Here is a 12872-nt window from a genome sequence, read left to right on the forward strand (position 1 = left end):
AACTCGTTTGAGCTTATTTTCAAGTAGCGCGAACACCCATGTTTGGGTTAGCGTTTGAAGCGCTTGTGAATGAACTAAATGGGACTCGATCGACTAGGGCATTAGTGGGCCCGCCGGTGGTCAATACGGTGATTGCCAAATTCAGCCATGAGTAATCTAGGCTTGTTGAATCGCGCGGCCAAATCGTGTGCCCGTGATCATTTTTGAGACTGATATGAACAATCTAGATTTTCCTTAAGGAATTTAAACGCGTTCGATCGCTCTAACTTTTAATTAAAAAAGTGTGTAAACACGCTGATCTCTTTATAGAGAGTGGTGTGGCCTACATGAGTGTTTTTATGCAGATCTCAATACTGACACTTCGGGAGATTCATGCTACCCTGCTGCGAGCGAACATTAATCGTCATGTCATGCCAATATTGAGAGTTCGGCTGAGAACATTACATAGGAGAATACTAGGTAGGCAATGCATTAGTAGATAATGCAATAGATTAAAATTTACAGAATATCTGGGATTGTTGCTTCATGTACAATTCTGGATAAATTTCAATGAATATGTTGAATTGCTCGGTACATATGTAAATGAAAAAAAAATAGCCAGCTAGATACTAAAAGAAACAAATAATATTTGGTACATAAAGAAGGTAGAAGTCATGCCAGCACAAGCCCCAGCGGCAAGTCTTTCAAGAATAGAACTGAAAGCTCAGCACCATCACCTTTAAAGAGTTTCTGTAACCCCGGAATAAGAAAATACACATCACAGTCACATGCCTAGAATATTAACTATCAAAAAATATGTCCGCACAAAATTGGAAATACTGCCTTAAATTTTAAGCTTCATGAGCAAAGAGCTGGGCCGCACCGCACCGCACTGTATGGCATGATTCACCTGAAGGCTGAGAGACAAACTAAAAAATAAAATTCTGAATCATCAAACAATTTTCAACATTTTAATTCCATTACCAAATCCGTTACAATCCAAATGCAGATCAACATCACAGAATAAAATTAAAAATAATTTGACAAAAAGAAATGATATTGAATTTTAGAAGGGCAATACTGGAAATATGTCAAAGAAAAGAACTTGTCTATTTAAAACCCAGAGAAACCAAAACCGGGTTTAAAAAAAAAAAATCTCTCTTTCTTTCTAGAAACCAAACAACTCTCTCTCTCTCTCTCTCTCTCGAATCAGAATGCAAAGGCAATCACTGGGCGGCTCTTCATCACCAAGTTCAAAGCTGCATCTATGCGAAGAAAATGATGAGGAAGATAAGAGGAAATCACAGAGATTAGTTGTTACAGATTCAGATATTGATGAAGAAGATGAAAATGAAGATGAAATTAGAGTAGTAGTAAAAAAGAAGAAAATCTTGGAGAAATCTGTTAATCATCATCATCATAGATCTTCTTCTTTTACTCAAACTGAGAAATCTATTCATCTCATTCCTATTCTCACTATCTTCTGTATACTCATTCTTTATCTTGTTTCTTACGATCCTTCTCAAAAAGGTAAACCAACAATCCAAAATCAGTTCAATTAGTTATCAATTTACTTTTCTGAACAGGTTCTTACTTGTTTTTGTTTGTTTCAATTGATTTTGTTTTACAGATTTAGTGAATATCGATGGTTTCAGAAAGACTACTTCAAAGCAGCAATTAGGTAGAAATGCTGATTAATTCTTACTCATGATTTCATTATTGTTCTCTTCTATTTTAACTGAAATCGTTGCTGATTATTATTTGTTGAATTTTGTTTACAGATTCTGAAGAAATTGATTTAAGCGATTTGAGACGAGGAGGAGGGGATGTATTAGAGATTAGAAGTCATAGAAGCTTACATGAGATTCATCATCATCACAAAGACGACCACTCTACTAACAACAACAACAGATCTCGTTTCCATAGAAAAATGATCGGCGATTTCTAGTCCTCTCAATTCCATTAATACACTCTGCTGCCTTTCTGGTTCTTTTCTTTTGTCTCTCTCTTGTGAGCTTACCGTTGGGTACTCACATGTGTGAAATAAGCATGTGTACAAAAAAAAATCACGAGAAATTTACTCACACGTGTTTTGTTCTTTTGTGAAGTTTGTTTGGCACGTAAAGGAAAAATTCTTACTCCTTTTTTTTTTTTAATTAAAATTTTATTTTATCAGAGATGATATGGAAATGAAATTTACTGATTCCGCGTAGAATTAATTCTAAAATGCGCTGGTTTAGAAACTTTTAACAAACCTGCGCATAATAGTATATCTCTGTTACTGTGTTCCAGCTGGTTAGCAATTTTGATGACTTCAAAAAAGTGGGGATCAGGTGCCCACTAGGCTGCAGCAGTGCACGTCTAAGAATTAAATATCTCTCTATTTGTAATTGAAAACAGTTAGGATCTGTGGGCGATTCAATTGATGTAGATGATGGATTGATGAAAATCACACGATGGAGGGCACAGTCTTAACTGTCCACCACCACCACATACTGATACAGTTCATTTTTGATGGTGTCTGTCCTCTTCTGGGACCCGCAAAACCACATGCGTGGTCCCTTCTTTCCAATAGCTGAATTGGGAGTCGGATCATTTTTCATTTCCAGCTCATTATTATTTTTACAGTTCGAGGTTCATTGATTTTCTGTACTGTACTGGTAGTACGAAATTACGTATAGCCGTTTGAGCTAATTTTTTTTTCCTCTTGACATCCGAACCCAATTACCTAAAATATAACAATATTTAAAAAGCAAAGCTGGGAATCTTCCGAAGTTCCAATAGATAAGTAAGTGTTAGCCGTTAGGTTGGTTGCCTGGATGATGTTGCTGGGGCCTGGGGGGTGATTAACATTCTGGCGGCCGTCAGCCAATTGATGAGGTGAGAGCCGGCACAACTAGGGGACAGGCTGGGCTGCAAATCGGAAGAAGGAAAGCCGTCTTGAACTTCTGAAATGAAATAACCTCAGTTGTTGTTCCTTTGTAATAGTCCAAAGACTTTAGAGCCATCCATGGAATAAAGCCCTTTGGTGTGCACATAATTCCCGGTTGAAACTTGAATGAGTTTTGTTGGGAAACCGTATAAATCCTTTTGTTTGGGGTACATAAATTTTAGAACTGCGTGAATTATGTTGAGAATCAATTTTCGATTCTTAGTCAACTCTTGTTATCTGGCTGAGTACTGTTTATCAATTAACAAAAAAAAATGAAACTTTTTAGATAAGAGGTGCAAGTTGGATTAGTACTTGAGTACTAGAGTCAATTAGCATCAACAACTGCTGGCACTTTCCCTACTGCCTCTTCTTGTTTGGCCCCTTTTTTTAACAGAAAGAAAGAACGGGAGTTGCACATCCCTAGCAGTCCATATCTCTTGCACATGCATGATTTCATGAAGTGCTGTTTGGAGGAATGAAAATGCCCATCTTTCACAATCTTTTTTTTAATTGAGAAAGCTTTGAATCGATAGCAATAGTTGAATGGACATTATTAAAAGAAATCTTGTGGCATGCTGGAGAGTGGAGACAGAATTTACAAAGTCAAATATGCTGTTATCAGATAATCTATTTCATACTAAATTATCAAGAGTTTGAACAAATGCAGTCATCTAATTGGCTGCAAAAATCACCATGATTGGCATGGTGATGTCTGGATGAATGGATGCCTGATTATTGATGTTTCATCTTCCATTTAGTGAATATCTAACAATCCTCATTTTGGTCATACCAAAATTTTTCTAGGCATACAAAGCAATAGTCATATTTTGGGTGATCTTATAAGGGGTAACCTATGGGTAGTTCAATTACCTATATGCCTTTAATATAAAAATCTAAAATCAGTTTTCTAAAAATCAAAATCAGTTTTCCTTAACATCTCTTCTTCTTCCTCCTCTAGCCGAACTCTTCCCCTCTCGGCAAAAAAAAAAATTTCATCACCATGATTAATTGTCGATTCGTAAAAATTTGATCGTCGATTAAACTCAAGTACATAATGACTCGTACCAAGAAAAGCTGGGACTAGGCAAACCAAATCGTCTTCTAATCCATCAATTGAAGAAGAAGAACCAATTGAAGATGAAGGTGTAGAAACTGAAATTGAACCAGAAATTGAACCAACTGCATCTTCAACTCCGGAAATGAGGATAAGAAAGTAAGTTTTACAAACCCAATCTCCTATTTGCTGTTTTTCATCGATTAAATGACGGTTACAGTGTTGGGTTCGACTCAAAATTGAGTTGCGTTGTTAGCAGAATTGTTCTTCACAAAAGCTTCCTGTAAGTGTATATGAACAGTTCGGCATGAAATATCATGAAATTTCAAGCCGAACCTAGTCACAAATAGAGATGCATAGGGGTTCGGCGTATTCGATAATCATTATATGTGTCGAACCTAGCACATTTACGAGGTTCGGCTATTGCGATATTCATATTATGTGCCGAACCAATACAAAATTCTTACCCCAATAATTATCAGGATTATAAATGATAAGGTTCGGCTTATATAATACTTATGTAAATAGCCGAACCATGTACTACCAAAAGGTTCGGCGCTTACGATTTTCTCAATATAAGCGAACCTAACATAATTTTTCTTCCATATCACACAGGATCAGGTTCGGCTCATTATGATATTTTTAAACAAGCCGAACTAGTTGGTTCGGTTTATAATAATAATACTTTCAGCTTCCCGAACTGTTCATTAGTTGTCAATATCCAGGTGGATTCGGCTGATATATTAAGCCGAACATATTCCAGACTCGCCGAACCTTAGTGAAAAAACAACAAACTTTTTATGATTTTAAGCTACAAAAGTGAGATTAAACATAAGATAGAAGTGTACCTTCCTCATCCATTGAATCAAATACAAGTTTTTTTCTCATTTTCCCCTTCCCCTTCTCCAAAAAATCTAACTTTTTTTGTTCTTACTCAAAAAATTTCATCTACACAAAATTATAACTAAATAATCTTAAAACTAATCACTAATCAGAATTATTTTAACTAATCATTTGTATTAACACTAATCCTAAAAGGGCAGATTTGCCATTACAAAAAAATTGGTTAAGGAGGCTTCTGATTTTGTTATTTCACATCCTTTTATCTTTATTAGGTATGCTTAATAAGATTTTGGTATGCCAAAAACAAGTATACATACCAAAGAGTAACTGAGTGGTGGTCACTTGTTAGTATGCTCATTGCTCATCCTTTCTTGCGATTGTTAAACAGGCCCCCACCCATTTGTGGTTACACCATCAAAATCAAAGCTTTCTCCCTAAATTTTCCGCTTTTCTATTGGATTCTTCTTTATCCCAAACATATTTAACAATAAAATCAAAGGAAAAGAAAATTGATGCTTGCTTGAACATATTAAATCCATTACCCATTACATCACCTTTCTCTGTTTCTTGCTTATTTAATTATTATCCATAATATGAAAAAAAAAAAAAAAAATTATTATTATCATCCATTAAAACTAAAAGAATATAGAAACACACCAATGCATATCTAAGCGAGACAAAACTTCTCATAATTGGGCTTGTAAGGTGGCCCAAACTACCGACAACATAATTCCCATTTCTTTCATCTTTTCTTTTTTGTTTTTGGATCAAGCAGTTGTGTGACCAACCGCATATAATTGGTCCACCCCCCACCAACAACACATCATCTTCTTCTTACGAAAAGGTTAAGATAGTGGTGGCATCCCCAATCCAGTTTAGGGGTCCCCAAGATTTGTTATCACCATAATTGAAGGACCAATTGAAGTTCTACAACCCAGAAATAAAAAGAAGAACAAAAGATACATACATCTTTATGAACACAGTCAACTGAACACACACACATGATACGCATTGCCTCCAGTTCACCAATTCAGAAGTCTTTACCTTTCGACTACAGAACAGGGAATATGATGGCCATATCAAATCCCTACTTTCACCATCTCAGAAGCCTGTTCTGAGATATCAACCAGCAAGATAGTAGTACCTCTCTGGGACAAACACGTTCTTACTGAAGCTTACTATGTTCAACCGAAGTATAGATTTATATAGGCGACGAACAATAGTGAGAAGTTCAAGATTAATTTATTAGGTGTAGAACTAACGAGCATTCCCATGTCTTATTTTTGTTTCTCGCCGTTTAGCAGCTTCCATCTCGATGTGATGTCGATCATACCTTCAGTTCCACTTGTTCTTGGTGGAAATGGCTGAAAGAGAGCATCTCCATTTCATCCTCAACTCTACAAGGATTTCTCTCTGTCTTCTGCAAAAGAGATCAGAGCAAGAATGCTTAAAACATTTATATTTAATGGACATAAACCTATCAATATCAGGTAGTTTCAATTGAAATTGAGACCTGTACAAGGTTGGTACAGAGAAGGAAAAAAAACCTGGTCCTGGTCCACCAAAACTGCCCGGACACCATCAGCCAAAAATCACTTCGGGGTGCAGATCTTACTGCAACGCGGTATTCAGCTTTCATTACACCGTTTTGCTGCAAAACCAAATTCAAGGGATATAAATTCACATACTTTAAAATATTTGGAACTCACGCATGAATCACAACGATGAACAAGAAAAGTAAAGTAAAGAACCCAAAAACTCACTTCAGATAAACTGTTGTCTCCATTACCTAATGCTGATGCAACTAGAAAAACAAGTATTTGTGACGTTGAGAAAAAAGGGTGCCCTTTTTCCCAGTCCTCGAAGTGCCTCATTAGCCCATTCCGCCACTGCAAAATAATCAACAGAGAACAAGCTGGAAACTGTTACGCGTTCCTGCATACAAAGCCATGGTATGGCACGGTGCAAATTTCAAAAAAACTGAATATAAAAAAAATAAATCAAATGGCTTCGCCCAGGTTTGAACTGGAGACCTTCAGTGTGTTAGACTGACGTGATAACCAACTACACCACGAAACCAGGTGCTATGTCTACAAAAGTTGACGTAGGTATAACATTATAATGCCACATCGGAAAGTACTCTAGTTTTTTCTTACTCTGATGATCAACCAGCACAAGTGCAACATCGTAGCTAATTAATTGTTACCTCTTGCATCCTTGAAACAGGAAGCTTGTCGGATCTGGCAATATTGCTTATATTTTCTTAGCTAATTAATTATCCTCTTATTTACGATTTAAGCTCTGAGAATAGTTAGGTACGTGACAGCATAGACGTCCACAAATACAGAAAGTAGAGACGCTCATAGATTTTGTCATCTCACAATCAACAAAAATAAATTGCCCGTGTACTCCGTACTATATTTTACTTTATTACTAAGGTGAGGACACGGTAAACAGTTTCTTGTAAGTTGTAACCAACATACCTACAACTTCAGTACTTGGTTGATGCTTCTTTAGTTCTTGTATGATCTCATTGACCGATTTAAAGAATGATTTTTTTGTGGATCATGGTTTTTTTGGGATCATGATTTTATTTTGGGTAAAGTCATTAGAAGTAATTCTAGGTCACCCCATATCTAGTTATTTATTTAATATCTAATCCACCCTCTTAATTAATTTTAGGTTATGATTAGTGAATGATTTAGTTAAAAACAATTAGTGAGATTAAATTAAAAGATGGGTTTATTATTAGTTGAGTAGAATTATTGAGAGAGTAGAGTTAGAGAAGATGAAGGAGAAAAACATGGAAAATAATTTTTTTTTTCCAATTCACTAAGTTTGAGTATTCAAATGATGAAAACTCATCTGATTCTTCATCTCCATCCTCTCCTAAAATATTTGTTAATCTTCAAAATGATCAGGATTTGAACTGGATTTTGAACAGTTCGGTTACTTTATATGAAGAACAAGTAACAGAACTCATCTGAAGCTGTAGTTCGGTTGCCCTGTGAGATGAACAAGTAACCGAACTCATCTGAAAGTGTAATTTGGTTACTTGTTCCAAACACGCAGGTTACCGAACTCTCTAATAATTTCTAGGAGTTACAGCGTTATGTTCGGTTAGTTCTCAACTAACCGAACTTTGGTGTATAAAGTTCGGTTAGTTCGCAAACTGCATGCACTTTTGATCTGACCGAACTTTACGTAATATAAGAGTATATAAGTTTACAAAGTTCGGTTCTTTCGCAAACTTGAACCTAACAGCTAACCAACCGAACTCTGAGTTCGGTTTCTGCGATAAAATTGTGAAGTTACCGAACTTAACAAAAAAAAAAAAAAGTGAAGTTCCAGCGTCTATTGGCTAGGTTCGGTTACTTTGTAGTTTTTTTTAAAATTTTTTGCGAACAAACCGAACTCTATTGGCTAAGTTCGATTATTTTGGAACTCAACATAGTGGCCACAACAACACAGTTCGGTTAGACTGGATTTGTTTGTTTTTCGGTTCTAAGGGTGGAGTTCGGTTACTTTGTAATTTTAATTTTTTTTGCGAAACAACCGAACAGAGAGTTCGGTGACTTAGTTTTAAATCCAATAGAACCGAACTTTTCTTCGTGCTCTTCATTTTCAAGAAGTTCGGTTAGTAAACTAGGGTTTTTTGGAAAATCGACCTAACCGAACATGGCTCTATAACTCCTATTAAAACCCTATTTTGATGATTTCTATTCGATTGAAGTAATCAAAATCAAATTAAAGCGAAAGATTTGTTGGAAAATACCTCTGGAGTGGTCCCATGGCAGAATCAGGTTGCGGCTGGCGTCTTTTATACTCGATAAAATTATTATGTAACCGAACTTAATTGTGATTGCATTGATGTTGTTACATTTCTTAAATAGGCGGTGGTGGTGGTAATCGGTGGTTGGTGGTGGTGATAATCGGAGGTGGTGGTAGTGGTAATCGGCGGTGATGGGCGGTGGTGGTGGTAATCGGTGGTTGGTGATGGTGATAATCAGAGGTGGTGGTGATGGTAATCGGCGGTGGTGGACGGTGGTGGTGGGAGGAGGTGGTGGTTATATATATGTAGGTTGTTATTAGGTTGGTTTTAAATTAAATTAGGTTAACAGTAGGTTAGTCATTTCAACGTTTTAGGACACCCCTTATCACTATAGGGAAGGTGGCCTACTAAAATCATGGTCCCCTCAAAAAAACCATGGTCCCTAAAAAAATCATTCCAATTAAACGACTTTGGTAAAAGACCCTTCTACTGGGCTTCTGATTCAGGCTCCTTGCTGAAAGTCCTGAACCAGTGCCTTCACAGCGGATCATCACAACTGTTTGCACAACAGGTAAAACAAGAATTTAATAATATCTGCATCTCAACCGCTAGCAAAAAAAAGCAATTAAAATTTCAAGTTTCAATAGTGGAGATATGACGTACTAGGTAAAAGCAAGAAGTGACTCCTTTAATATGCCCAAATTCCAGACGGCACATAGCGAGTCCAAAGACCCACAAATAGTGCTTTGGCAGAGGATGAAAGCCTTTGACCAGTTAATCCAAGATAAGAACCTTCATGAAGAAAAAAACGCATGAATCACGAGAGGGACGAAAAAGGGAAAACATAATGTTTTCAAATTCATCAGAGCAGCATTGCCACAAGTGACTCTTACATCGGCTTAATTAAAAAAACCTCTTTGACTGGAAGCTTTTCATCATGGTTAAATCTTCATAACTCGAGTCATAAGATAAGATGATTAACATAGGTATGCAGAGTTGCAAACCATGTTTTGATTTCTATACATAAAAGTGAATCTTGACGATTAAGAGACGTCTTAGACAAGATGATTAACCCAGTATGCTATATATCTTTGGCACTCCTAATAGCATGACTAACGAACTTATATTTCAAATATGAAAAGAAATGGCATGCCAGGAAAAATTGAAGCTCTATGCTATGACATGGGTGTGTGTACATATTTCATCATCAAACACGTGTACGTAGGAAGACACGCGGAGAGCATGAGGACCAAGCCATCAAAACATGATGACACACGCCCACAGCCAAGAAGCCCATCCCGTGGACGTCGGATTTTTGCTCGAACAAATCCAAGGGCAGAAGATAAGAGATGTATCAAAAACACGATGTACTGCGGAGCACCAAATAACTCCCAAAGAGTTACTTTATCTCATCCCCAAAAGAAGCCAAGATCAACGGTGAAGAAAAGGTCGACTGACATGGACATGATAGGGGCAGAAGACACTTGTCTGACACGAGCATGCGTCTCAACTACCCGCATTAAATACTCTGAGCAATATACTTGTCGATCAACCCGTGGAACGAACGAGGATTACTCTGCGTGATTAAGTAATGAACGAAGACCTCCGCGTGATGGAGACAAAGCACAAGAAGATAAGGTTCCAACGGCCTTCAGAAACGGGTCCCACAATCTAACCCTATAAATACCCCTTCTCCACCAAGAGTAAGGGGGATCGGAAAAAGAGTGGAGAAAAGAGAGAGAAGAATTGTAAGTGTAAGTTTATCTTTTACAATTCACAAACCAATGTAGACTCCAAAGTCATTCGACTACCTCTGTAATCATCAATGCATAGTGAAAACGACAACCCCGTGGATGTAGGCCTTAGTGCTGAACCACGTAAATCTGAGTCTTATTTACATTTCAGTACTATACGTTCATTTGATACTCCACGGATTTTACTTTTGTACTATGTTTTCTTTATCTTCCTCTATGTGAACGCCTCTAGTGATGATATTAGATGAGGCTATGATAAACCCGAAGGTTTTGAGCCATGGAATCAGTAGTCATTTCATCGGTTCGAGTGGGCTGCGAACATTGTTTGTGAACATATAGATGCCTTCGTGATTTACGTGTTCACAATTTGGCGCTAGAAACAGGGACTTCGTCCCGGTAAAAGATTTATCTTATCCTGTGATTTCATCTTAAACTAGCATATGATTGCTCTGCTTCATTAGCTCTAGCAGTATTTATCTTTTGTTAAACTTTACCATATTCAAAGCAATTTAAACTGGTTAAAAGATTTATTGCTTAGATCCATGGATTTACATTTTTTAGATCTCGTACGGACTTGTCTTTCCGGTGGGTTTTCGAAAATTTTCAAAAAGATCTACGTGCATTTTCAAAGGGATCCTTTCACGTGGCCCTCGGGCAGTTTTTCCCTGTCTCGGAGTAAGGTATTTCGCAAACTAACCCGATCCGCACGGACATTTCTGTTTCATGATGTCGATCATACCTTCAGTTCCTCTTGTTCTTGGTGGAATGGCTTAAAGAGAGCCTCTCCACTTCACTTGGATCTACATCCTCAACTCTAAAAGGATTTCAATTTGGCTTCTGAAAAAGAGATCAGAGCAAGAATGCTAAAAACATTTATATCTAATGGGCATAATCAGTATCAAGTATTTAATACAGAAACCCACGTAGACTTGGGGAAAATGGAAACTCTTCATAAGGCCCAACAAGTATCGTGTAGTTTCAGTTGAATTGAAACCTGTACAAGATTGGAACATTTCTAGTTTGGAATCTAGAGCAAGGTTGAAACGCTTCTAGTTAAATCAACAAGTTATGGTACAGAGAAAAAAAAAACAACCTGGTCCTTGTCCACCAAAACTGCTCGGACACCATCAGCAAAAAATCACTTCGGAGCGAGATCTTACTGAGATGTGGTATTCAGCTTTCATGACACCATTTTGCTGCAAAATCAAATTGAAGGGATAAAAATTCAAAATCACATACTTTAAAATGTTTGGAACTCATGCATGAATCACAACGATGAACAAGAAAATTGAAGTAAAGAACCCAAAAACTCACTTCAGATAAACTGTTGTCTCCATTTCCCAGTCCTGAAGTGCCTCACTAGCCCATTCCACCACTGCAAAATAATGAACAGCGAACAGGATGAAAAATGGTACACGTTCCTGCATACAAAGCCATGGTATGACACAATTTCCAACAAGAGAACACAATCTCCAATCAAATTAAAGGTGTGGGTTGATTTATGCACAATTCATCTTTATCATTTTTAGGAAGCAATGTACAGTGACCAGACACAACTAACAAGGTGCAAATTTAGAAAAAAAACTGAAGATAAAAAAATAAATCATATGGCTTCGCCCAGGTTTGAACTGGAGACCTTCAGTGTGTTAGACTGACGTGATAACCAACTACACCACGAAACCAGGTGGTAAATGTCTACAAAAGTTGATTTAGGTATAATATTATAATGCCACATCCAAAAAGTACTCTAGTTCCTTCTGACTATGCTGATCAACCAGCACAAGTGCAATAGCGTTAGCTAATTAATTGTTACCGCTTGCATCCTTGAAACAGGAAGCATGTCAGATTTGGCAATGCTGCTTATATTTCTATCTTAGTAAGTGCTTTCAGAAAATAAAAGTTCTTCCGCATTGGGGGGCTGCTAGCACTAGGGGAGCAAAATATTCTCTTTGAGGACTAAAAATATTTACGATTTAAGATCTGAGAATATGTAGGTATGTAGCAGCTTAGATGTACAAATACCGAAAGTAGAGACGCTCATAGATTTTGTCATCTCACAATCAACAAAATTGAATTGCCGGTGTACTCTGTACTATATTTTACTTTATTACTAAGGTGAGCACACGATAAACAGTTTCTTGTAAGTTGTAACCAACACAGCACTCAGTTGATGCGTTTTTAGTTCTTGTATGATCTCATTGTCAGGAGTTTGGTAAAAGACCCTTCCACTGGGCTTCTGATTCAAGCTCCTAGCTGAAGTCTTGATCTGGTGTACTCTGTACTATATATAACGAGAGCAATTCCAGCAAACAATAATTGATGATTTAGCTATACTTCAACCTAAAATGACCAGTGAAATGTGTTACTGTGTAAAGCTATAGAAAATTGCCATAACATGAAAACTAAAGAGAGTTAACTTGCAACCTTCAACAAGCAGCTAACACCACCCCTTGTACCAGCAGAAGCACAGGTGAAACTCTATTCAATGGTTGACCAAGTACAACTTTGTCTGATATAGTGATGAAACTCTATCATGAT

At 37.1% G+C, this 12872-nt stretch overlaps 1 protein-coding gene, 1 long non-coding RNA gene and 2 other non-coding genes across 5 annotated transcripts; 1 reads left to right on the plus strand and 3 right to left on the minus strand.

Annotated features, from left to right (window-relative positions):
• The first annotated feature begins 1134 nt into the window (after positions 1–1134).
• Positions 1135–2154, plus strand: LOC113293449. The gene is made up of 3 exons (XM_026542083.1): positions 1135–1509; positions 1610–1660; positions 1761–2154. The coding sequence occupies exons 1-3, from the start codon at positions 1194–1196 to the stop codon at positions 1925–1927; spliced, it is 534 nt and encodes a 177-aa protein (XP_026397868.1). The 5' UTR covers positions 1135–1193; the 3' UTR covers positions 1928–2154.
• Positions 2155–5521: 3367 nt separating this feature from the next.
• Positions 5522–6706, minus strand: LOC113293450. 2 transcript variants are annotated; one of them, XR_003332312.1, is made up of 3 exons: positions 6598–6706; positions 6356–6459; positions 5522–6228 (listed from the first exon to the last, which is right to left on the minus strand). It is a non-coding gene; the product is annotated as an uncharacterized LOC113293450 (long non-coding RNA). The 2 variants fall into 2 exon arrangements; XR_003332311.1 differs by having other exon boundaries at positions 6572–6662.
• Positions 6707–6813: 107 nt separating this feature from the next.
• TRNAV-AAC lies at positions 6814–6887 on the minus strand. Its single transcript has one exon. It is a non-coding gene; the product is annotated as a tRNA-Val (tRNA).
• Positions 6888–11942: 5055 nt separating this feature from the next.
• On the minus strand, positions 11943–12016 carry TRNAV-AAC. Its single transcript has one exon. It is a non-coding gene; the product is annotated as a tRNA-Val (tRNA).
• Positions 12017–12872: the final 856 nt, after the last annotated feature.

Source organism: Papaver somniferum, chromosome 7, assembly GCF_003573695.1.
Source record: "Papaver somniferum cultivar HN1 chromosome 7, ASM357369v1, whole genome shotgun sequence".
Taxonomy (NCBI): domain Eukaryota; kingdom Viridiplantae; phylum Streptophyta; class Magnoliopsida; order Ranunculales; family Papaveraceae; genus Papaver; species Papaver somniferum.

Bases quoted from the DNA above. Each gene is read 5' to 3' on its own strand.
- LOC113293449 (XM_026542083.1), top strand. From the start codon at position 1,194: ATGCAAAGGCAATCACTGGGCGGCTCTTCATCACCAAGTTCAAAGCTG. The intron at 1,510-1,609 runs GTAAACCAACAA...TTTGTTTTACAG, and splicing joins TTACGATCCTTCTCAAAAAG to ATTTAGTGAATATCGATGGT. The intron at 1,661-1,760 runs GTAGAAATGCTG...TTTTGTTTACAG, and splicing joins TACTTCAAAGCAGCAATTAG to ATTCTGAAGAAATTGATTTA.